Source organism: Cygnus atratus, chromosome 2, assembly GCF_013377495.2.
Source record: "Cygnus atratus isolate AKBS03 ecotype Queensland, Australia chromosome 2, CAtr_DNAZoo_HiC_assembly, whole genome shotgun sequence".
Lineage (NCBI taxonomy): Eukaryota > Metazoa > Chordata > Aves > Anseriformes > Anatidae > Cygnus > Cygnus atratus.
Window position 1 is genome coordinate 120972031 of NC_066363.1, and position 26761 is coordinate 120998791.

A 26761-nucleotide genomic window follows, 5' to 3' on the forward strand; every position below is an offset into this window, starting at 1 on the left:
GACTGTGAACAGTCCCAACATGTCAACGGGAAGATTCATCTCACCGAACACAGTCACGACCAGGCGCATGTCCCCCATCACAGCTTGCCCCTGGCACTCCCCCTCGCTATTCTTGGAGCAGTACGGTACAAGTCACACTGCAGTTGCTGTGCCTCTGCTCCACCAAAGGGAAATCACTAGGTATCAAGAGGGGGCATCCATCCTGTGCCGAATGCTGGCTGAATGACCCTTCTGAGGTCTCGCTGTTGATTGCAGTATGTGCTGTACCAAACTGACAGCTAGCATGAAATGTAATGGCAAGCCCAAGTTCATGGGGGACTGATACTAGCAGCTGTATCTAGAGAAGGCTTATATACCTGTATATTTTATGCACTTTAAATTGCAGACAGTAGCGAGTTATTTTCCTGAAGAGACTGCCAGGGGTATGTTGTGGGAATGTACTACTGTTAAAGCATCGCTGGGGACACAAAAAAGCTAGTGGTCCTTCTCAAAGGAGATGGAGGTACCGAGAGGACCTTAGGGAGCATGGTAGAAGGGAAGAACCTGATATTTGGTATGGACATCACTGAGGAACTGGAGAGGGACACAATGAGAGGGGGTATAAAGGGAGAAGGGGAAATAAGCTATGCAGTAGCTAGAGTTGTGGGAATTTGTCTTCCTTAGTTTTGTCTAGTACTATCATTATTACAAATTCCCCCTTTGCAGAAGTAGTGGGAGGTCTTCTGAACATTTGCCATCTATAGACTTGCTTGCTGCCACATCAAAGTAAACATGCCCTCACTGCTCTTCCTAGTCAAGATGCTTTCCTACTGTAGTTAAATCTGTTTCGTAGCATCTGCTGCACTACAGACCAACTGTCAGGCCTCTGAAACCTTCATCTGTCTCTGTACTTTGCCTCTGTACCCATTTGTTGCCATGAAAGAGAAAGGAGATAGCTACTAGAGCACCAAAATGAATATACATTAGCCCTGTCAAGATTGGTTTAACTGTCCTGATTTATAGAGCATCTGCAGAAAGAATAGAAATATTCCATTTTAAAATGTAATAAAATGTCTATTTTACTTTTTATTTAATGTGTATTGTCAATGGAAGATTTGTTTGTAATCCTTAAATCCCCCTTTTTTATTTTTTTATTTTTCTGTGAATTCTTTAACCCTTTGGTCACATAGTATCAGCTGCTAAGTTAAACTTATCATGAATTCAAATCACTGCTATCTTTCTTTCAAAGGTATTGAAGCGGTCAGCCTCATTTTGTCCACTGTAACTGGAAGCAGTTCTGTTCTGCTTGTGTGTGCTACAACTGGAGCTGTAGTTTTTTTGTGTTTTCTTTTTCCTCAGTTGTATTCTCTCTTCTTCATCTTTCATTTTATTCTACTGTTTCTCTTTTGTTAGAAATTTTTGCTAATGTGCAATTCTTGTCAAATAAAATCCGAATATCTGTCACTTGTAGACCCCATCTTTTCAGTATCAGAGGTAAATATAACCAGCAAAAAAATAGTAGTGATGATGCATTTGTAGACACCCAAACAGCAGTGGAAGAACGAAGGCACTGGATTGTTGCTGTTTTGCAATTATTATAATATATTGCTTTCAAAATCCAATGCAAATTGCAGAGTTAAGTCAAAGAAATTCTAGATTAAAGGAGATTGAAGTGAGGATGAAATAGCAGAATATTAGACCTCAACAACAGAAACAAAGTCTTCTTAACTATTTTAACATACTGAGTTTGAGAAGTATAGAGCTTTAGAAGCTAGTAATCCTGATATATTTTTAATGGACTATGTTCTGTTTGTTATAGTGGTGATTATTTATTTATTTATTTATTTATTTTAAATAGAAATGTGAATCTCTCAGCCCCTAAGAAATTTCCTTTGGTTTATCATACAATGTTATCAGCTGCAAAACAGCTGGCACATTGTGCCCATGGGCCATTACAACCCATTGTGTTCACCCCAACCCTTTTCTTGTTCCTATGTTGTTTCCTATGGGAAATTTCCCTCTAACCCAGTTCACTCCACAATCACAAAGCACAGAGGTCCTCCTCCCTGCTCCACTCTTCGCTTTCCAGCACAAGTACCATGGGACTGCAGCTCCTGGGGAAGCAATAAAACCAAGGAATTACCTGCTGACCAGCACTCACAAAACCTGTCTTACAGGACTTTGCAATTTTGGTGGGGAAAAAAAAAAAAAAAAAGGATTTAAATAAAAATGTTATATCAGCAGTAATTCATTTGGCGTTGGAGTAAGAAAGATATGAGTTTGCTAACCAAGAAGACATTATACTTCACTGTGACTTCAGAAGTGTCTTGAAAAGTTTCTGTTACGTATCTTCATTCTCCAAACTCCATTATGGGTTTTGTTTGTTCGCCCACCTTTCCCCACCCAAAGAAAAGGAAAAACGCCTATATTTTCTGCCTGGAAATTTACCACAGAATTGTTGTGTGAAGCCAAGTGTGTTATAAAGTAGGCATTCAAAGGCTAAAGGTTGGAGAAGCACAGTGAACATCCCAAAGCACAGTGAACGTCCCAAGCAGTTCTAGCAAGAATTTGGTATCTAAAGGTGGAAACATCTTCAAGAGATAGTGAACTGAGATTTCGTGAACTCTGAAACTTCTCTTGCAGCTGCTCCAGTTACCAGATTTCCATATTAGACACTTCTCAGTTTCAGCATTGATGTTGTGCCTCCTCAGAGTGGTGTCAAAGTGCACACGATGGCAATATTTACCCACACCTTTAGCTCGCTGAAATTCCGTCCTGGCCAGTCCCAGGTCAGGCAGGGTCTCTCGCTGTTTTGGCAGGTGTTATCTGAACTAACATTAAATCGAAAGAAAATAATTTCCTATGTGAGTCTTAGTCTCACCATAGTATAACCTTAGCAAACTGTAGCAGCCAAGTTCAAGTTTGGGGATCTTCCATTAAAAAAAAAAAAACACATCAAAGTATCAACAGCTGCCCTGGTTCTGCCAGAAGACACCTTCCTTTGAAGCCTCCCTATCTAGGAACGTTGTCAACAGACCTTTCTGAATACTCTGTATGCAGAGTACTGAAGACAAGAGGCTTTTCCTCGAAGAGTAGAAGTAGGTGTTTGGTGAGTAAACACAATCCAAGCCGCTATTCTCTACCTCTTCCAAGAAAAGGTAGCAGATTGTATAAAAGATCCCACAGACTAGATACAGCTAGCATGCTGCCACTTAAACTATGATAAGAAATGTACCATAACTTGGTAAACTAATTAAATTCTCAGATCTTTCCATCTCTCTAGATATATACTAACCCCAAGACTTTTTCAATTTAAATCTGTACTCCTTATTTATTTTTTGAAGATATACACTTTCCTGTTTTGTCAATTATTGAAAAGTACCTTCCAAATTTATGTGCTGCCTAGTAGATAAAAAGGTCTCCCATATGTTCCTGAGGTTCAGAGTAATCCCACCACATCAACGTGTACCTGTTTCGTATCTTACATTTCTTCAGTTGTTTTTCTTTAGACAGTAAATTTATTTTGGCAACACAGGTCCTTGAAGTTATAAGACCTGCCATTCTGCCACTACAGTGCCAGTCTTATTTTGGTCTCAGTCCAGTAAGTATTTACTCACGTCAAGTCTTAGCTCTCAATCTCAGCCTCCAAGACCTGGTTGTTCCTTAATGTTTACAAACCAAAAAAAAATAATATTAATTTTGCCTACACCTATCCTGACCACTCTTTTTAAAGGCTCCCTGGTGTTTTTATTTTAAATATATTTCCAGAGAAACTACTGTTAATCTTGCTTATGCTCTAACTTTATTCTTTTTTCCTTTTCTTCTTCTTACGTTACATTCAAAAATCAAGGTGGGTGGCAGGGGGAGTGTTTAACAACTGTTTTTCATTATTTTTCCTTGCACTTTAATTATATATTTACCTCTAGACAGCACCAACTACTCTGAGATTTTGAAAATAAAAGATTTGTTGTCCATTACCTGAATTATTATCAAATAGAAGACTGTACAATGATGTTAGTTTTAATCTCTAGGAGAAAAATATCCAGGATAATTGAGCGGTATTTCAGACTTAAAGAAAAACACAGACCCAAGTTTAATTAAGGAACCAGAGCCACCAGATTGTAATTAACTGCTTTCAATCTATAGCTGTGCAAGAAAACATTGGTCACAATAATAATGTTATGCAAATTAAATTGACTGCTTGGGATAGACAGATTTAAATTTCCAGATGTCTGTGACTATCTAAATTTCACTGAGAAAAAATTATGTGCTAATCTGTATTCAGGTGATCTCTCAAAATATTGCTGGCAGCCTTAACCAAGGAGGAGGCAATCACAGAGGAAGACAGACAGGAATAATGCCAATGTTTAGGGTAGATAGGCCTGTCAAAACATGAGAAACTTATTTATATCAAAAAAAAAAAAGAAAAAAAAAAGATTTCATAATAAAGTCATTTGGCCTTTTTAAAGCAATTACAGTTTAGACATCCTCTTTGCTAATTCAGTCTCTCTCACCACAGGACACTTTCACTTAGACAACAGCTGTATACTATGCATGAATCCAAGGAAAGTTGAATGGAACAACATGTGACTGCATTTTCATTCTTGACGTATTCATACAAAGGCTTCAAATGCAGAAGCCAACTGAAGTTGAGCCTTATTTCTATTTTTTTTTTCCTAAATAAAGACAAAAGTTCTTTACAAGAAGACATGACTGGCATATACAGTTGAGACAGGGGAGCTATGTGAAATGTATTATATATGTAGACTTCAGTGGTTCTGCTTTTCTTTGTCAAACACTTGAGAACATTCTGCAGGAAAAAGTAATTACTTGCACCTACATTTTCTATGAGAACAATATTGTCACCACTGAATAGAGGGTAGCATTAGCCCTTGAGATGGATCTGGGTGATGAACCACAGTTTTTCCCTGTTGTTCATCAGCTGAAGCAGATCCTCTCACTTGTGTGCTCAACACAGGCTTGGCTGACTACGAAGGGATGAGTGTAAGCATAAAATTTAACAGTCTTAAAAGGTCCTGTGTGACCCCAGCTCCATGAACCACAGTTTCCAGTATTTCTGGAGGACAAGCCATGGTGAGCAGGGTCTGGACAGGCTCATTAGAGAATGGCAGGTTTTTCAGCTGCATGGCACTGAAAACAAATGACGAATGTTAGCTGGCTACTTCAGCAGAGCAGGAGCCACATCCAGCTGTAGGCTTCAGAAGTATCTCGGTTCATCATTCAAGTCACTGTCACGTGCGAAGGAAAGTTCCTCCTTCATGTTTCAGTAGAGGATTAATTGAGCATTTTGTGTGAATGCTGGATGATTAGTGATTTTAGCTGTCAATTCACAATTCCAGATGAAACCCCAAGCAGCCAACTGCATGCTGTAATCACTTGCATACTCAATAGTTTGCATTACAAAACTTTTCAGCTGCCAGTCAGCTCGGCTGGCCTCACTTAGGGTAGGGATTTATTTGCTTACAAATACAATGGATCTACTTCTTAATGAAATATTTAATTGTAAACTGATCTATTGATTCCTATTTGTACTATTATCAATACTTGTTTTCTATTATATATAAAATATATATACATATTCATTAGATATATATTTTTTTCACTTCATTCTTTCCTTTTTATTCTTATTTTCATTCTTGGGAAACTGAAAACGTGCACTTTCAAACATTACTTGCTCTTCATTCATTACATTTAGGGTCATTCCATGTCTTATATATAGCACTACACTGTTTTATTTCAGTGCAGGTGAGGACATAAAATGTTCAACCAAAATGTCAGTGGTTCGTTGTACTGGATCTGGCTGGGATGCAGTGAATTTTCTTCATATCAGCTCCTAGGTGCTGTGCTTTGGATCTGGGAGGAAAGCAGTGTTGACAACACATCTGTGTTTGGGCTCTTCCTCGGCAGTGCTTTCACAGAATGGAGGTTTTCTTCCCCCCATTCTGCCCTCCTGGTGAGGAGGCTGGAGGTTCACCAGAAGCAGGGAGGGGACACAGCCAGCACAGGGACCCAAACTGAACAAAGGGATGTTCCATACCATAAAATATATGCAATGGTTAAAGCAAAAGGAAAGGAGGAAGAAGACAGACATTCATGTTTATGGTACTTGTCTTCTTGAGTAACCATTGCATGTGGTGAAATCCTGGAAGCTGCAGACGTTTCTCTGCCCACGGATGGGAAGTAGCAAACAAAATAACTTATTTTGCCTTGCTCATGCATGCAGCTTTGCTTCCCCTATGCAAAGGGCCACTACGGGTCTTCATCTCGACTCATGGGTTTTCAGCTTTTGCTCTTCAGATTATTTTCCCTCTCCTGCTGGTGGACAGCAAGCCAGCAGCTGGATGGGTGACCAATTGCTGTCAACCACAACGTTGGGGTAACTGAGATCTTTAAGTTCTAGCTTTAGCTTCTGACACACAACACTGTGCATAGCGAGGGGGTCACCCCGCAGAGTCCAGACCCATTGCTCGACAAGAGCCTTCCTCCACCTAGCTGGGGTGAGGACAGGGGCAAACTGGCCCTCCTAGGGGTATGGCAGGCACTTGGCGTGGTAACACGCACGGAGCCGAAGACAGACAGACAGACTGACTGACTGACTGACTGACTGACAGACTGACTGACTGACTGAGCAGCGGCCCCCCCCATCCCCATGGTAACAACCCGGTGGGCGGAGCCCCCGTCGCCATGGCAGCCGGACGTGCCGCCGGCCCCCCCTCCCTCCGTCCCTCCCTCCGTCCCTCCACAAGATGGCGGACGGCGGGGCAGCGCCCGCCCGGCCCGACGGGGACGTGGCGGCGGCGGCGGCGACCCCCGGTGGCCGCAGGGACCGGCAGCCCCGCAGCGGCCGCCCGCCCAGCGCACGGGACCTGCAGGTGAGCGGGCTGGGGAGGGACGGGAGTCCCGGGCCCTCTCCGGGGTGGAGCGCCCGGCCTCGTCTAGGCTGCCCGTGAGGGGAGCGGGCCGCTGCGAGGGGCCGGGACTCTGAGTGCAGGGGGCTGCGCCCGGCTGTCGTCATCTTATTTACATTTTTATGTTTATGTATGTTTGGTTCAGCCTTTGAGGTGAAGGAATGAGGTGCGGGTGGGCAGCTTGTGGTGGCGATCCCTGCAGGATGCTGGAAGTGTGCAGCAGGGGCTGCAGGGCTTCACCTCAAGTTATTTTGGCGCCCTTGTGTTTTCTTATTATTTAGTAGGGCTGTCCTCTCCCATACACACATGCCAGTCTTCACAAACGTAGTTTAAGATTAAGGGCAAGAGCGTTTTCCCGGTTTCCAAGGGTTTTGAGAAAGTGTGATCGCAGATATAACTCGGTGCTGGAGCTTAAATTCCTAACTGCAAACGCTTTTAGAAGTCTTTATTTATTTATTTTACTCTCCAAGTGACATTGAAGCAATATGAAGGTTTGAAATATTTTAGCAACGACTGAATTAGAAAAGCAGGGAAACTTTTAACAATCAAAACTGCTCTTATTTAATTACACGTAATTAACAAGGGATAATGTTTTCCTTTTTTCCACAGTTACTGTTTGGGATTTTCATATGTTCTTGGAGAGACTAAGTTTGCTACCATAGGTAACAATTGTTATGTCAGAGTTGGTAGTTCTTAGTTCTTAATATCTTCAGTCAGTTGACTGAGGCCGGCAGCATTCTGTGTAGGTGATTACTGATAACATCCTAAAAACCCAGCTGCCTTCCTGACTCTGAGCAGTGGTCCACTGAGCTCAGTGCTTGGTTTGCTGTGGCACCATAAGAGATGTGGTATCAGGAAAGCACAGAAACCTGACCGTTCCCTTCTGTGCTCTCTCAGCATCCCCTCGTCTTTGGATTAGGAGTGATACGGGGTGTATCTTTGCCTGTTCTTTTTAGTATCTGCTTATGGATTTGCTGTCTGTGACTTGCCTCATCTGCTTAACGTATCTAGAAGATGCTTGCATCTTCAGATAGAGGTCTTCAGTGGTTTTCTTGTTCTCTCTTACCACCCAGTTTAATTTCCTTAGTGAGTCATTTTTTTTTCCTCTGCTGAATATACATCACTGTAATACACAGATAATATCCTGTGATCATAGCGGTTTGTTTTGAAAGATGGACAGTGTTTCATTTTATTTTAATGTTTATTGCTTTTACATAAAGCTGTAATGCAATTGTGGCCTATTACCTATTCTGATACGTATGATAAAACGTTAATATCATTTGTATAGCATAAAGAAAATGGTGTAGGGACAAAATTAAGGAAAATCTGAGAAACAAAGTGGAATGTTATTCAGGACAGAAGTAAGCTTGCTAAAAATGGCATGTTACATGTGCCTCCCACAACTTCCTAAAAAAGAACTCTCCAGTGATATGGCAGCATTTGGTGAGCTTTTGGGGAAAAGTGGCATATTAAAAGTATTTGCAATGATGTCTTGAATTCAAGCCAGTCAGATCAGATTTGTATCTTAATCCTACTACAAGGCTATTTAATTTGCATTTTTTTTTAATTTCTTTGTAAAATGTATTTACTTCCCAATTTTATCAAAGGGGTACCTAAGAGTTTTAGTTCAATTTGTTAGCATTAAAGAGATGATGCTTACTATATATGCATTTGTGTACACATACAAATCTCTCGTGATCCTGAACTTCTAATACAGGCTGATTACAGCTAATGAAGCAGCGTGGACCAAATGAGAGCAGAGTATAAATTCTAAGTTACGCTGGTATAAGCATATTGAATATCATGCATTTTTTTTCGTGAAGAATTTTAGAGAAGTAGTTGGGAGTTCTCATGTTGATGTTTCTAATTTTCCGGCAATGTGCATATTTAGTGTTAGTTTTGGTCTTATTTCTGTTGCATTTGTAGTTCTGGAGTTGTTGACTTCTAAAAAGTGTCCTGTTTCCTACAGCTGGCCTTGGCAGAGTTATATGAAGATGAAGCTAAAAGGCAGGCACTGTGTCCTGACAAACCAACAACTACAAAGATGAACAGCTCAAAAGTATCCCAGGGGTAAGGCGTACTTCGTACTTCAGGAATGTGTCATTTTGGTACTGTGTTTGCTAAGAAGATGTTGTTGTCGTACTTGCTTGGTCTGTACTTTGTATTAAAAGTGATCTACAGCAATTCATAATTCTGAGTTGTGAATCCCTGTAACAATGCATAGTTGGTGTCTTCTCAAATGTTTTTTTTTTATTTCATCTATTTGGGAACCATTGTGTTACATGTTGTTCTACAGCCCTTTAAACCCACTTCAGATACGATAAAATTAGGATGCTGTAAATGAAATGCAGTGTTGCTTGCTTTTTCACACAGATAGAACTTGGATACTTGCTCTGTCTGAAAAATACTGCAGTTCTTTGCTTTTTCAAAATTCAGCAAATCAGTAGTTTGTGAGAAAGTGGATGTGCAAGCTGCTTTGAGTGTTGTACTTAGGTCAGTGCTATTTAAGTAACCTGACAAGACAAATATTAGTTTGAAAAGTGAGTAGTAGGTTCATAGGAAGTGAGAGAAATAAGCATGGATTCGTAATAAAGTTGTCTGTTGTCGGTGGATGGAAGGGAAGATGGTTGAGTATAAAGCCAGGTTTTGCTGGCCTGCAGCATTTGCAGTTCACATGGCATTTGAAGATTCAATATAATTTTAAAAATTTATAAAGAAACCTTGCCAGTTCTTAATTAATTGTTATTTAAATTGCTCTAAAGAAGAGAAGTCTTTAAGTCATTACTGTCAGCGAGACAATAACAAGTATTGTATTTGGCTTGTCGTTCATTCACAGCTGCCAACATGAATCTCTATTTTAAAAGAGGTTCAAGGGTAGACTTAGTCACCAGAGCCATGCCTCGAGTGTAGAAATGCAGGTCTTTACAAATAGGGATTTTAACATAGGATGTGACATTTGTAGAATAATAGTTCGTGTTTTTTTGGGTACAATCAGTTACACAGAACAGAGTTTATAAACAAATGAAACAAACAGCTCCATTTACCAGTATGTGTCATGAAGTTACAGCTTCCTATTCCAACTGAAGGAAAAGCTGCAATATGGTGTCTCAAATACTTGGTGTGATAGCTGTTGGCAAACACTTGCTCTTTGTTGGCAATCATGCTGGAAGCTGTCTGAGAAAGAAGCGATGGCTGCTCTTTGCATGGTATCCACAATGAGATTTACTTATTTTTTTTAGTTGACTTTAGTTTGCTCTCAAATGAGCAATATATTAATTGCGAGGAGACATAGTGCTGCTCTTGAAGTCATCTACTCGTCTTCCACAATTGCAGGTATAGAGGATGTCTCTGGGCCCTGCTGGAGCAAATGCCATCATGTTATGTGGGCTCCAGCACCTTCACCAAACCCAGGACAGCTGGCACAAAAATACGAGCCCCGCAACACATCAAAGAAAGAAGACTGAAATGGTTAAGAGGAGAAGAGTGGTACAATAAGAGAGATTCTAGTTCCCATAGCCTAAGTCCGTAACAATACATTTTTTTTTGAGAAAATAGAAGAAGCAGATCCTTCACTGAGCTAATCAGTTAATTAAACTAATTACATTGTTTTATCAGCACCAGTACTTTAAAAAGAGGTGGCCTGCTCCACTATGCTTTGATTTGAAAGGTATAGTAGCCAAACAGATGACAGTTTGCTAGTTTGAACTTATGCAGTTCCTCATGTAGCAGACTATGTTCTGTCGTACCTGTGAGTTTGGCTACCTCTCATAGATCTTGCATTAATGAGTTTTATGATAAAACACTACAGAGTAAGGATGTAGAGCTGTACAGCCGTTCCTGGCGTGTTGCAGATGTAACCTAGTTTGGCCAGTAGTAGCTTATCAGTTGGTCCCTGTTGTAAGACAGAATTTGATTTGCGTTTGATCATGTTCTGAAAGTCTTTGCAATGTTGCCATTCAATGTTTTTTTTTTTTTCTTAAATCATGTAAAATGGAAATGAGGGCTACTGTGTTTTAGATTCTCGGATACTCGTGGATAGGGACTCCAGGACATCAAAGAATAGCAAAGATGACTTCACTCGGCAACTTATGTCTTGACAAAATCGGCTAAAATGTTGTGGAAAAAATTTGAAGTATAATTAATAGTGGTAGGCAGGATTCTTCAGTAGCTGTTCAGCTTGCATATTATTTTTGTTATCTGTGGGACCATCAGGGATGGAAGCAGAATTCCACTTCTGGCTTATTCAGTGTTAAGCGTCTGTGGCTGTGTACTTTGGACAGAAAAGTATAGTGAGAAGAAGATAAACCATCGTCAGGGTAGATCTTCTGGAGAATTTTGTCTGGTTTAAAAAAAAAAATCATTTTTAAAAAATAAAAAATTTATATCCTTAGTTTTTGAAAAATAAGTGGTTTCGGAAGTTAGAAGTTAGATACTTCTGATAATCTCTGAAGTATGTGTACTAGTCATCCTCAAACATTTCCTTTCATTTTCTTGGCAGTCTGAAAATTGGTTCTTTCAGAAGTTTGAGAAAACCCGAGAGAAGCATGAGCGATGACAAAGAAAACCAAAGGTATTTGAAAAACAAAACACAGTTGTGAAAGTAACTGTTTTATCTGACGTTTATACATTGTTCCACCCTGTTTTTCAAAATGCACATAAGCTAAGTCTTTCCTGCAAAGAGCTAGTAACAACAGAGATGCTGACATACTAGAGAGTTAGCTGTGTACTGCTGTAGTAAAACTATATTTAGCAGAATCTGGGTGTAGTCATCTCGGGTCAATTTGTACCTGTACATGCCTTGGATAATACATGGCCATATGAATGTAAAGGTTGTAACTTATGCTTGGACTCAAAAACTTTTGCCTTTTCTTAAACATCCTGAATTGTTCCGTGTACCCATTACTCAAATATTTGAGTACTTTTATTTCTTGAATACAAATTTAGATGAGAATTGTCATTTCATCTGTTTTCCAATAAAAATTCTTTAAAATCTAATAAAGATTTTTCAACATAAATGGCAACTGGGATAAAAATACAGATTTATGTACAAAGGAGAGATGACGCCAAGAGATTGCCAGTTATGTGACATTGTAAAAATAGTATGATTGTACATCACCTGCTGTTATTGGGTAATTGTGAAATATGATTGAATTAACTGTATTTTAAGGTGTTGGCCTGAGAGACAGTTTCACATGGATTAATTGATTTAACTTGCCCCAAGTGGTTAAGTGAAAAAGTTAAGAAAAGTATAAAGCACTCATTTTACTAACTGTTAAAGCTCTTTGTGATCAAGAGTGAAAGACTCACAGGTTTGCCAGGTTTTGTACTTATGTACAGATTTTTTTTATCTATAGTATCTGTTCCATTGGTATTTTGGGATTTATAGCACCTTCCTCACTGATCCTTGATAATTCATAATTCTTGATCTTCATAATCAAGAGCTGGAAAAGGTGCTATGTCGAAGAAAAAAATCACAGTTTAGCTTTCACGGCAGTGTCTGCAGAAATAAAAATGCCTTCGAAGTTCAGTCAAATTTATTAAAAACTTTACATTTGTGATATCGGTAGGAATGGAAGTATGCTGGATCTTTACATTAAAAGATCAATTTTTGGTACTGTTCAGGCTTTCCAACAACAATTTTACATTAATTCTGCCAAAGTAGTGTTAACTGTGAATCGGAGTTCTAACCAGCCCAGGGACAGACCCATGCACGTGACACCCCTGAGGAAATCAGTTTTTACAGGAGCAGTCAGCATCCACATAAAATAAGGTGTTTAAAGCCAAGTCTGCATCAGGGTTGTGTTCACTTAAGCATATGATTTTTGCCCCTAACCTCTGGGGTAAGTTCTGGAAGGCATCTCATTAGTTTAGCTAGCCTAATGTCTATAGAGCATTGCGGCTTTGAAACTCAGAAACAGGTGGAACACTTCTGTGGTCAGAATGGGAAGGTTTTATGCCAAATTTGGCTCTTTGTCCATTAATTTATTTTCTTTTAATGAGAAGGAGAAAGTGACACTTGTCGTTTTAAAGCATTGTTGCTTATGAACATTACTATTCTAAAGATTTTATTCAGGTGACTCTGAATACAGAGGATTACAGATTTCTGGGGCTTCTAATAACCCAAGTAAAATTGTTGCTGAACTCTTCAAAGAAGCAAAAGAACATGGGGCTGTACCATTAGATGAAGCCTCAAGATCATCTGGTGACTTCAGTAAAGCTAAGGTAAAAGTCAAAAGGTATTTTGGTCTCTGTTTACATCAGGCTCTTTGAAACTCATCTAAATCACATGAGAGCAGGTATGCCTTTTTGTGGTTTGCTTGTAGTAGAGGATTTGAGCAACACAGTTGTGTATTATCTGTGCTCGGTAGCTTTCTCTAGAAAATAAGGTGGTGGGGAACCACACAATTTGAGGAGGAATCATTAGAAATCAACCTAAACTGGGATTACCTGGTTTATTTCTAAATTGATTTTTAAAAAAAAATCAGCTGCATTTGTGTCCCAATCAAAATCTCTTATGTGTTGAATTACTAATATTTGAAAAAGTATACAGACTAGAAACTCAAATGATTGTATAAAACCTGCTTAAACTTTTTACAGTTACTACCTAAAATTTTCCACTTCAAAAGTATGCAAGTTAGAACAGCGTGTTTGCTTTTAACCATGGAAGCAAGTGTGCTGATGTCTTTATTTGCACCTTTGTAAGTATCTTAATAAATGGTTTCAGATGTTTATTTCAATAGGCTTTTCCTTGTATTTTTTTTCAGTCATTTTCTGGTGGTGGATATAGATTGGGTGACTCATCACAAAAGCACTCTGAATATATATATGGAGAAAATCAAGATGTAAGTACAATTCTGAATAGCGGGAAACAGTGTCTCCAGCAGATGTCTTCTTTACGATGTTTACAGCTTGAATGCTAGTATTACTGTAATTGTCTATAAGGAAAGACAAATACCTAAATATTAGAAATGTGTTCAGTAGAAATTAAGCAAAAGCATCCACGCTGGAAAAATATTTAACGGATACCCTTAGGGCCTGCATTATGGTTTTGCTGGGCAAGAAGGCTGGATGATCAGATCCACCTTTGGCATGTGTAAATCATAGAATGGCTTGGGTTGGAAGGGACCTTAAAGATCACCTCAGTACCAGCCCCCTGCCATGGGCAGGGATGTCGCCCACTAGATTAGGTTGCTCAAAGCCCCATCCAACCTGACCTTGAATACTTCCAGGGATGGGGCATCCACAGCTTCTCTGTGCCAGTGCCTCACCACCCACAGAATGAAGAATTTCCTTCTAACCTCTAATCCAAATCTTCCCTCTTTTAGTTTAAAACCATTCCCCCTTGTCCTGTCACTGTCTGACTGAGCAAAAAGTTGCTTTCCATCTATTTTATAAGCCCCTTTTAAGTACTGAAAAGCTGCAGTGAGGTTACTCTGGAGCCTTCTCTTCTCCAGGATGAGCACCCCTAGCTCTCTCAGCCTTTCTTCAGAGGGGAGGTGCTCCGGCCCTCTGATCATCTTCATGGCCCTCCTTTGGACCCACTCCAACAGCCCCACATCCTTCTTGTGCTGGGGGCCCCAGACGTGGATGCAGCACTCCAGGTGGGGCCTCACGATGACAGAGCAGAGGGGGACAGTCACCTCCCTACCCTGCTGTTGAAGCAGCCCAGGATGCAGTTGGCCTTCTGGGCTGCAAGCACTCACTGCTGGTTCATGTCGAGCTTTTCATCCACCAGAACCCCCAAGTCCTTCTCTGCAGGGCTGCTCTCAGAGAGATCTTCTCCCAGTTTGTGCTCATGCCTGAGATTGCCCAAACCTAGGTGCAGCTCCTTGCACTTGGACTTGTTGAACCTCATTAGGTTCACATGGGCCCACTTCTGCATGTCCAGGTCCTTTTGTCATCCCTTCCTTTTGTTGTATTGGCTGCACCACTCAGCTTGGTGTTATCTGCAAACTCGCTGAGGGTGCGCTCAATCCCATTGTCTATGTCATTGGTAAAGATACTAAACAGGTCTGGTCCCAGTATAGGCCTCCGAGGGATGTCACTCGTCACTGACCTCCACCTGGACATAGAGCCATTGACCACCACTATCTGGGTGCAGCCATCCAGCCAACTCCTTGTCTACTGACTTGTCCACCCTTCAAATCTCTCTCTCTCTAGTCTGGAGACCAGGATATCATGTGGCACGATGTCAAAGGCCTTGCAGAAGTCCAGGTAGATGACATTGGTCAGTCTTCCATTGTCAACTAATGCAGTCACTAATCATAGAAGGCCACCAGATTGGCCAGGCACAATTTTTCTTTGGTGAAGCCATGCTGGCTGTCTTGGATCACCTCCTTGTCTTGCTTGTGCCTTGACATTGCTTCCAGGAGGATCTGTTCTATGATCTTCCTAGGCACAGAGGTGAGGCTCACTGGTCTGTAGCTCCCTGGGTCCTTCTTTCTACTCTTTTTAAAAATGGGAGTGATATTTCCCATTTTCTAGTCACCAGAGACTTCAGCTGACTGCCAGGACTTTTCAATTATGTTGGGGAGAGGCTTGGCAACTAGTTCAGCCAGTTCCCTCAGGACCCTGGGATGCGTGGCGTCAGGCCCCATAGACTTGTACCTGCTCAGTTTCATCAGGTGGTCTCAAACCAGTGGGTGGGACTTTGTTCCCCCAGCCCTCATCTACAGGTTCAGGGAAATGAGAGATGTGGGAAGCCTGACTGGCAGTGAAGACTGAGGCAAAGAAGTTGTTGAGTACCTCAGCCTTCTCCATGTCTGTTGTTAACAGTTCTCCCTTCTCATTTATCGGAGGAGGACGAACACTTTGGCTTTTTTTTGCCCATTGTACCTATAGAATCCCTTCTTGTTATTTTTTTGCATCCCTTACCAAGCTCAATTTTGTCTGTGCCTTGGCTTTCCTGATCCCCTCCCTGTACTCTTCCCAGGACACATGGCCCTGCTTCTACTGCAAAACTAAACTGTAGACTTGAGCTGCTGGGGGAATTCTGATCTCCTGATCTCAGTTATGAAGCAGAAGTTAGAATGCAAAACTTCATTTGATGTAGAGAAGAGATGTGACAGCTATCAAGGCCTGTAGGCATTCACAGAATTGATTTGGATTAATTAAAATCCCTCAGCAATTAGTAGCTTCTCTTTAATTATTTCTTGCCATATACCAGTAACTGTCACTTGTAATACATGCAAATATCTGCCACCTGAATATCTGTACTGTGTTTGGTATAGAAAGAAAATAAAAATGAGAAATCAAAAAAAGTCCCTTCCTGTAGTTCAGAATTTAGAAAAGCAAATCACCTGGATGTAAAACGATGCCCCAGCTTTGTTTAGCAGCAGCTACCTTTTCGTTAATGTTAGGGCTATACAGATCATTGAACTGGGGTTGCTTGTAGCAAAGCCAGACAAATAAAGGGTTTCAGTGAAGGACAATCTCTACTGCTCTCACCTCATCTACCAGGCCAGTCATTTCATTGTGGAAGGTTATCAGGATGGTCAAATATGCCTCCCCCCCGGGTGCATCGTAACTGTCACAGACACACTTGAACTCAGGTTTATTTGAACACATTAATGATTTTGAAACCAAATGTTTCACATCATGTCTACTGAGCAGCTGAAAGTGGGTTTGAGCATAGTGGCAATTCTGTGAATGTCACCCATTGCTTCCTTATGATAAATGCACAGAAACAAAATGAATCAGAAATATCAAGAATAGTTGTTTTAGCACCTCTGAAGCATTTTCTTTTTGTTAATGGAAATTAATTTTCTCGTCATAATCCATCTTCAAAACCATCTTTAGTTTTGAAGCTAACCTGAGGCATAATTATTTCCGAGAACAGATCATAATCTGAAATAATCCTGTTCTTCCTTAACAATAATACTCTGTTTCATTGTGTCTTTTTATAAGGTCTTCTCTTCACAAATTATTTTCAGTGTGGTGGGGAATGCAGGGTTCTCCTTTTATTGTGGACTGTAATTAGAGGAAAAGATTCTAGTCAGAGACAAGCTCCACACCCACAGCTGTAAAAGTGCTGGTTTCACTACTTAGGAAACAGAGTGGAGGGAAAAAAAAAGTTGTTCACCATCTTTGCAGTCATCTTTTGCATGCTTCCATGTGGGTGGCTGAGATTCACTAAGACATTCCCTTGCAATAATGATAAATAGCTGGTTTTGTAAATCCTCTCTGTGCAGGTAACTCAGATCTTCTCATCTTAACCGCTTCTTCACTCTACTTGACATAATTTCTGAGTCTACTCTGACTCAAGATTGAATGTGGGAAAAATTGGATCATCTTTTCTTTCAAATTCCTCCTCAGTTTCTTCCTTATACAATTTAAATTGTATAATCCTAGCTGATCATCCTAGCTGATAATGTGAGGGTGTTGGAGGCATCAAAAGCTTTTATTTTCTAGCTTTTCAGTCTGAGCATGATTTTTGGTTTTCTTGTCCCTGTGTCTTAGATGTGTTTAAAATTCTTTCACTTACCCATAAGAAAGAAATGAAGTTTGTTGTTAATCCCATAACAACAACAAAAAAAGGTGTCAGGCTGAAAGACAGTCTAGTCCAGCTTCTTGTTCTCACAAGCCAGCAGAAGTGGTAAGTTGGGTCAGGGAAATGATCCATGTTAAAAAGTAATCTTTTCTTCTTTTTCTCCTTTTCCTGCCACCAGCTTGATTTTATTTGGGATCAAATCAGTGTGTGTTTTTGAGAACTTGCCTTCCTATAAGGGAAAAGTAGATGAGAGCATCTAGTAGCGAAAGTAGATGAGAGCATTTTTTCTTTCCTCTCATTTAAAAGGCTGGAAGTGAGGGAGAGGGAAAATTATAAAGTCCTCTACACTTTGCCATTCGTATGAACAGCTAGAGTGAATATCAAGCTCATCAAGTAACAGAAACAAGAGAGAGGCTAAAAGATGTGGTTTAGGCTGTGGGCTTTTCTCGTGGCACACCAGGAGCTGATGTCTTTTACCCTCTTAAGTAATCCTTCTACTTGTTGAGTAATGGCCAGCTGTGTGGAGCCGGAAGCGTGTTGCAGTGGGGTTGCCATAACTGTGGGCAGGGCTGGTGTTCTAAGGGAAGGTTATTTTTACTGGCTGGGGAAGTGTAGGCATGCTGGGCTGGAAGGCATTAGTTGCAGGGAAGAGAAGTGCAGGCTCTGAAGGTTGCAGTGCCTCCAGGGGAAGGCTTTGGCTGGAAGTACATCACAGGATGCTCCAGGATGCTCATCAGGATTTGAACGGTCTGGAGCTAGTATGAACTTCATTGCAGCTCAGCATGCAGCAGTTTGAGGAAGTAATAGTTTTGGTTCTAACTAGTGTATCAACAATATTTTGTAAATTAATGCATTTATTTCTTAATTTATCAGCAAGAAGTGTTTACTGCTTTTAAAAGTAGGTGAAACACTGAAGTTCACAATAAAGTGACTGTTGTCTCTATGTCGTGGATGACAGATTAAGAGATGCTTTTTCCTCAAGTGTAAGAGTGGTCTTAGAGCAAATAATAGTCTGTAACTATTGTTTGCTCTTTGAATGCACTGTAACCATTACAATACTTTAAATTAGTTACAATGCAGTGCTCTGTTTCTCCTTTGTCATTTGCATTTTTGTTTGTGTTCTGCCACAAAATCTGTTAAATATAGATGAAAAATTCGACAGCAGTAATCTGTATGAAACTGAAATACCTTATTTGTGTATTCACTCTTAATTTCACCATTTTCGCCTCAGGTTCAAGTTTTGCTGAAACTATGGAGGAACGGCTTCAGTTTAGATGATGGAGAGTTGAGGTCCTACTCAGACCCAACAAATGCACAGTTTCTTGAGTCTGTTAAAAGAGGGTAAGTTAAAATAGCAATTTTGTTGAGGCATGTCCTTCAAGTAAAGAAAAATGCTTTCCTCAAATAGTTGTAATTATCAAAAGGTCAAGGCTTCTTCTCTGCTTGCACCCATAAAATATGTTCTGTATTTGTTATCAGGTGCATGGGGTGCTTAAAAATGGGGATATTTTGTTTCCTTCTTGTGTTTTAACTCTGAACGTTATTTGTTATAGATGGCTATTAGTTTCTTGCGTTTTGTTAGCATATTCTGGGTTTTGACTGTCAATTGACTGCTTTTTTTCTTCATTTTAGTCTTTTATTTTATCTGTTCTTTTGGGATGAAATCAATTCATGAAATAATTAAACATCTGTAACTTTTAAAATGAGCATGTTAATAGTGTCAACTCATACTGTACTGTGTAAGATTTTTATGTAATTTTGCACTACAGTACAGAGCATAATTGGGAAACTTATTTTTGTATTAAGGGAAATTCCTGTGGAATTGCAACGACTTGTTCATGGTGGCCAGGTTAATTTGGATATGGAAGACCACCAAGAACAGGAATATGTGAAGCCGAGACTGCGATTCAAAGCTTTCAGTGGAGAAGGACAAAAACTTGGAAGGTAAAAATCACTGAATTTTCTGTTCTATATCTGTGTCATTCTAAAAGCTGGATTTAATCAATTTGAAGTCTTTTGAAGAACTAATCAGATGACAAAAGCAATATAAAATTTTGTGCCACCCTGATTTCAAGGTCCCAGGCCTGATTTTATAGAGTCACCAGTAATCATGGAAGTTTATATATAATGAAAGGTAAGCCTTAGTTCTGTGTTCTGGACTTTCTCATAGATCTGCTAGATGCTTCGTGCTTTATTGTGAATGAGATTTCTCTGCCTCTTTTACTTATTTATTAACCTCAGCCGTGTTTAAAACTGGAGTAAGGGAAGTTGGAAGGTGATAAGTATCATACAAATTTCATGAGAAAATCTCCTTACAAGGTATAGAAAACAAGTCTGTTAGCTTAAGGAAGAGAATTAATTCCATAAAATAATCTTATTTTAGTCTTTTAATTTGATCCAAAATCAATAAGCAGTAAGTTATATCAAACTCTCTCAACTCTTACAACTGGGATTTGGTTAAAACTTCAAATGATACTGCAAAAGTCTATAGTAGGGATTCTTTTTTAAAAGGAAAGAGCTAGAGATATTTTACATGCTCCCTTAGATTAAATATTACTGCAAAGCCTGGATTGTGGAAGGGGAGGGACTCATCCTCTAACACCTAACTGGAGCCCTGACTTCCCCCCAGTTCTAGTGTCATGTCCAACTATAAGATAAACATTCATATATGTAGTAGAAAACCTGAAATGTAATGACTTTAAAAAAAAAAAAAAAGTTATATGTGGTTCTGTTTCATTTGCTGTTGTGCTGATGAATTCTGTTACTGAGTGGCTCAGTCTGCTTTGTCTAAATGTGCATAATCTACTATTACAGCAATTTAAGCTGAATAGAAACAGTAACGTGACCTCAACTCTGCCAATCATCAACTTTTTTACATAGCAATTACAGGTTTTATAGTATCTTTTCTTACTGACTGGATATGAGCTGGTGAATTGTGCATACTTCTAGGTTTCTATTCACAACTGTATCTATTTGTGTAATATGTTTGTTTGCTGACAAAGGTACTAATGGTATGCTATTGCAAGTAATTTAATACAATAAATGCTTCTTAGCAGTTTCCAACCTGTGTTTTTACTTTTTTTAAAGATCAGGAAATGTGCTGTTACATTAATATGTAATATAATACAATATAATGCAGTATAATGGTGTGCGATTATTTTTTTAATTTATTCCATGAAGTATGATAGGTAAATCTTAGTATCAAAATGATTTCACGCTCTGTGTGCATAAACAAAGATGTTTCAGTTTGTACCTAATTACCTATTTAATATCTTGCAAACATAAGGATCTACAGTTACAAGAAAATATGTGAAATTTGTCAATCATTGACAAGAAACTGCAAAAGCATTATTTGTCCTTTTTTAATTTAAAAAAAAAAAAACAAACAGATCTCTACTTTAGATCAGATTCAGTTCTGGTTTGACTCTATTAGTAACATCTGTTTATCTGTTTTTTCAATCCTCTAGCCTTACACCTGAAATAGTCAGCACACCTTCTTCCCCAGAGGAGGAGGAGAAATCCATTCTTAATGCACCTGTTCTGATTGATGACTCCATGCCAGCAACTAAAATTCAAATTAGACTAGCAGATGGTAGCCGATTAATACAAAGATTTAATCAAACACACAGGTAAATTGATTCTGCATCGATGCAGGTAACCATAACTATTTTGATAAGTTTGTCATTAAATGAATACCAACAAGGCATCAAAAAGGGGAAATACAGTTCCACTGAAATGTCACAGCGCTCTGTCATTTTCATAGAGACGCACTGATAAATCGACTGTCAGAGCAAAACTGTAATCGAAAACACCAAGATATTCAGTAAGTGCAAAGCCACAAACTTTCCTGATTAGTGACAGGAAATAGACAGTGCCAGCCACAATTACTGTCCGTTTAGGTGTGAGATCCCTGTGCTGTTCCCAGGGCAACCCCAAAGTGAGGGTATTACTCAAACATCTCTTGAGTACAGACCAGCATGGGGCATTAGCCACCTTCTAGGAAGCCTATTCCAGTATGTGACCAACCTCATGGTAAAGAACTTTTTCCTAATATCCCGTCTGAATCTCCCCTGGTGCAGCTTTTGTGCCATTCCTGTGCATCCTGTTGTTGGTTACCAAGGAGAAGAGACCAGCACCTCCCTCTCCACTCTTCTCAGGAAGGTCTAGAAAGCAATGAGATTGCCTCTTGACCTCTTTTTCTCCAGACCAGACAACCCAAGTGTCCACATCCTCTCCTCACAGGACATGCCTTCCAACCCTTTTACCAGCTTTGTTGCCCTCCTCTAGATGCTTTTAAGAGCCTTAACGTCCTTTTTATATTATGGAGATTGTATCTGCACACAATATTCCAGGTGAGGTTGCAGTAACGCTAAACGTAGTGCAAGAATCACCTCTTTTGACTGGCTGGCTATGTTGTATTTAGTGCATCCAGTTTGCCCTCTTGGCTGCCAGGGCACGCTGCTGGCTTGTGTTGAGCTTGCTGTTGACCAGCACCCCCAGGTCCTTTTCTGCTGAGCTGCTCTCCAGCCTCTTGTCTTCATGTCTGTAGCTGTGTCTGGCATTGCTCCATCCCAGGTGCAGAACCCGGCATTTCCCTTTGTTGAGCTTCAGGCTGTTGCTGATCACCCACTGCTCTAATCTACCTAGATCCCTCTGCAAGGCCTCTCCTCCCTCCAGGGAGTCAACAGCACTTCACGGTTTAGTATCATCAGCAAACTTGCTGAGGATGCGCTTCTCTCCTACATCCAGATCATTGATGAAAGTGATGAACAGGACTGGCCCTAGAATTGAGCCCTGGGGAACACCGCTGGTGACCTTCCACCAGCCAGATGGAGACCTATTTACTACAACCGTTTGAGCTCTGCTGTCAAGCCACTACATCATCCAGCATAGCGTGAATCAGTTTATCTCACAGTTGGACGGTATGTCTAGAAGCATTCTGTGAGGGACAGTATCAAAGGCCTTAACGAAATACAGAATACATCAGCCACCTTCTCTTCATCCACCAAGTGGGTGACCTTATCACAGAAGGAGATCAAATTACTAAGGCAGAACTTTCCCTTGATTGTGGAATCATAGAATCGTTGAGGTTGGAAAAGACCTCCAAGGTCATCAAGTCCAACCATTAACCTAGCACTGCCAAGTCTACCACTTAACCATGTCCCTAAGCAGCACATCTACCTGTCTTTTAAATACCTCCAGGGATGATGACTCGAGTACTTCCCGGGATAGCCTGTTCCAACGCCTCACAACCCTCTCGGTGAAGAATTTTTTCCTATTGTCCAAGTTAAACCTCTCCGGCACAACTTGAGGCCATTTCCTCTTGTCCTGTCGCTTCTTGCTTGGGGGAAGAGACTGAACCCCACCCCGCTACAACCTCCTTTGAGGTAGTTGTAGAGAGGAACCCATGTTGACTATACCTGATAATTACTTTGTTCTTTAAGTGCTTTTCAGTATCCCCCAGGACAATCTTCTCCATGACTTTTCAAGGGACTGAGGTTAGACTAACAGGTCTGTAGTTTCCTGTGTCTTCTCTTTTTTTTTTTTTTTTTGTAGTTGGGTATACCATTGGTTAGTTTCCAGTCAGCAGGAACTTCCCCTGACTCCCATGACCTTCGGTAAATTGTTGAGAGGAGACCAGCATAACATTTGCTAATTCCTTCATCACTGTGGCGGTGAATCCCATATGGCCCCGTGGACTTAGGAACATTGAGCTGATACAGCTATTTGCTTGCAGTTCTGGTGACCACAGATGGAAAACCATGGTGCTCCAACTCAGATCCATACAGCTCAAAAGCTGTTGTTACTATTAAATACTGAGGCAAAAAAGGCATTAAATGACTCTGCCTTTTTCTCCTCCTTACTTGTTAGGTGACCACCTGCTGCAATCAACTTAGTAGTCTGTTAATTATAGCTTGCCATCAGTTTTATTGACATTGTTGGGGCATTGCAAATGGTGTTGGCCAACCCCACTTATTTACCTAAGAGGTTGTGCTAGTGCAAGGTTCTGCAAAGCGGTGTTTTGCACTTGCTGTTCTGCATGGCTGAGAGAACTTTGGGCAGAGGGCAGAGATTTGGGCAGTCGTTCCACCCACACTTCACAGCAAGCAATGTTCAAGTCAGCCCCACTCCAAAGTCTGCACCATCATGTTAGAACACAGCTGAAACTGAGCTTGATTCCTGCCTTCAAGGTGCTCTTAGTGTGGACCGAGTTCCATGCTAACACTGTTTATGGCTTTGAAAGTTGACCTGTTCTCTTTTTCTGCTTCTGGCTCAGGATAAGGGCAGAGGCAATGTGCAAATTTCTTCACCCGACAAAATACACAGACCACAGTAAGACAATTTTAGCTGAGATGCCAATAGGGAGGATGATGCAGCAATAATCTTTCAGCAGTAGTAGACCAGGTAGTACAGGCCCAGACCCTTCCTTTCCAGCAAGAAATGACTTGGATAGACAGTTTGGCTCCTAGGAACCCTCTAGCCGTGATGTTTTCTCTTGTGTACATGAAAGAGTAGAGGTGGTAAATTCCCAGCGTAGGCTGTAACCACGGGTGAGTTGACAGAAGTTTATTTAATCATTGCTGTCTTTCTCATGGATGTAGATCTTCTTAGTTATCCTTGCAGATGTATGATCAAAATCAGCTACTAAAGTGCATTGCTTGGATCACAAACCTTGAAGACAGAAAACTAAACTCCCTGTTTATTTGTTTGCAGTAAATCTGCCTGCTTATTAGTTCAATAGATCTTCAAAGATTTTACTCAGTTTACTGTGTTGAGAGAAACTTCAAGTTTCTTCTTTATCTCTAAAATCTTACTTTTCATCCATGTCTTATAAAGCTAAGTTATTTTTGTTATACTGTGACTGGTGGTTTTATGAACTATTGTTCACTAGTTGAATGCTAAGTGAAAGCAGGGGAAACCTATTTACAGTTGAAGCGCATTAATAATTCCCCTCTGCTTTCTTATCACTTCATATTGTAAGATTTCTCTTTCCAATAATACTTTAGCATTTTTGGTATATGCTAAGGATTTTGGCATACGTATAAGGATTTTTTGACAGCTGGTATTGACATTGCTTGATGTTCTATATTAAATATCAGTTTATAATATAATTATCAGTTTATAATATATTCCTACGTTAAAACTTTTATTTCTGTTATTTGAAAAAAAACAACATTCATTTTAATGCTTCACGTTTTGCATGCAAGAAACAAAAAAATATATAGGCTACAACTATTGGCCATCTGGATCAAATGGAAATGTAAAATCAATAGGATATATTGAGTGGTTTATGTCAAAATAGAACCATACACAGTTTTCACATCCATATCCTTTCTACAGGATTAAGGATATTCGAGATTTCATTATCCAGTCCCGTCCAGCATTTGCAACAACTGATTTTGTTCTTGTGACTACCTTTCCAAATAAAGAGCTAACAGATGAAAGCCTGACACTACAAGAAGCAGATATACTCAACACTGTGATTCTTCAGCAATTAAAGTAACGTTACAGCTGTTGGTAAAATACAGGGCATGTGCTGTATTGTCATTCAATGTTTCCAACAGATGAAGAAAAAAAAAAAAGGAAGGATCAGTGTCTTTATTCCCCCACTTCCACGGTTCAGATTTTTGGGTTTCATGTCTTCCAGCTGTAGCATATATACTAACTTTTTTATTTTACTTTCTTAACATTTTTCAACCCTTTTTCATTGTTAAAATTAAGGTTCCCTGTGTTTGTATGTTTGAAACCACGTCATATACTAAATGTGAGCTAACACTTTGACTCTTCAGTGTTTTTTTTTTTGTCGGGGGAGAGAAGCATTTTTCTCAAGGGGGCAGTGACTTTCATATAGTTGGTAAGATTTGCACTATGGAAATGTTTTATGCTGCATTGACAAACAGCCATCTGAAAACCTAGCCTGCAGGTTATGTTTACCTTCCAGACTGTATTAATATTAAAGTGTTCTGTTTAATAGTTTGACAGATAATTAATGACCTATTATAATTTTTGTATATTCTGTTTGTAGTGTTTCATGGTGTAGTATAATTATTTATATTCTTTTTTTATGTAAATATCCCTATATAATTGCTGATGTGAATCAGGAGATGCAAAGCTCAGCTTTTGCAGACTGTATAATAGACTGTTCTTATTTGTATTATAGTTCTACTTGTGGTGAAAATAAGTATGCATTTCTTTCTTCTTGAAGTTAGAGAAATGGGAGGGACCACTGTCATCTGAAGAAAGGCTGTGATTTAGAGTTCATGGGAGTAGGTAAACCTGTGGTCACTTTGAACTTGAATATGCAGTTGAACCCTGTGCAGCTAACATGATTCTTCACACGAACCGTTACTTAAATAAAGCCAAACAAAAACGCCAAGGTGCACAGACACGGAACTTTTTTATGCGGTCACGTGCGTGCACAGAAGTAGGCATATTAGCTGGTCGTGTATTTTTGACCTGAATGTCAGGTCTTTATATTTGGAATTTTGGCCAAAGGCTTTTTGTAATACTCAGTGGGGATTTGCTCTTGCAATTTCCATTGTACTGATTTGGAGGCTGTATAATTAAACCCCTTAATCTTGGAAATCATATATTTTTTCAATTAACTTGGCCCTACACTACAGTATGCAAGTAGGAATCTTACTTTGTGAGCAGACTGGCTGCTGTGCTTTAATATTAAAGTGGATTTATAATATTTGTGGCTTTATATCAGATGAGTGGATCACACTCTGAAGGAGGGTAAATGGGCTGTATCCCTTGTGCCAATATACGTGTTAAAAATACTGTTTTCACTGATTATTTTATCCTGAAAATGTCAAAACTTATTTATGCTTAGCTTATCATTGGTCAGTATATTTGATTAATCTTAATTTTTTACCTCAAAATCGATGTTTGAGTAAATTTTAAATGTGCAATTGTATTTGAAGTCATTAGTTTTGTAATCTGAATATTTGCATGATTTAATCATAATTCATTTATTGTGCTAAGTAATTAAAGTTTTAAGCTAAAAAGACCATAGACAATTTTTTTTCCCAATTTATGTTGTGATGAAGTGATTGTGTTGTGTGCCAAAATAAAAAATATTTAGAACTAAGCAGAAAGGAATGGACACGTACCATACATATATTTTATATACTCCTATTCTCTATATAAGTGTGAGGTCAAAGTCAATGTTGTGAAATCGATCTTGGGCAATGTGTGGTTTGGGCATATTTCAGTTCAGAATATAGGTCCAGTTATATTGCTTATTATTTCCAAAAACTGAAATTAATTAACACTGATGCAGGAAGGATGCTGGTTAACTAAATGATCTCTTATTCCTCTTATGCCAAGAAACACAGCTTCATGTTATGACATTTGTTTC

The 26761-nt window shown here is 39.6% G+C and overlaps 1 protein-coding gene across 6 annotated transcripts; it reads left to right on the forward strand.

Annotated features, from left to right (window-relative positions):
• Positions 1-6729: 6729 nt before the first annotated feature.
• UBXN2B (UBX domain protein 2B) lies at positions 6730-26433 on the forward strand. Of its 6 annotated transcripts, XR_007707902.1 has the most exons (11): positions 6730-6872; positions 8878-8978; positions 10242-10394; positions 11407-11478; positions 12971-13130; positions 13673-13750; positions 18629-18738; positions 19204-19341; positions 20865-21026; positions 21477-21749; positions 24739-24858. XR_007707902.1 is itself a non-coding variant. In XM_050709179.1 (10 exons), the coding sequence occupies exons 1-10, from the start codon at positions 6747-6749 to the stop codon at positions 24899-24901; spliced, it is 1263 nt and encodes a 420-aa protein (XP_050565136.1). In that variant the 5' UTR covers positions 6730-6746; the 3' UTR covers positions 24902-26433. The 6 variants fall into 6 exon arrangements, 5 of the variants coding, with proteins under 5 accessions (XP_050565136.1, XP_050565137.1, XP_050565139.1 ...); XM_050709179.1 differs by lacking the exon at positions 21477-21749 and having other exon boundaries at positions 24739-26433; XM_050709180.1 differs by lacking the exons at positions 20865-21026; positions 21477-21749 and having other exon boundaries at positions 24739-26433.
• The last annotated feature ends 328 nt before the right edge of the window (positions 26434-26761 follow it).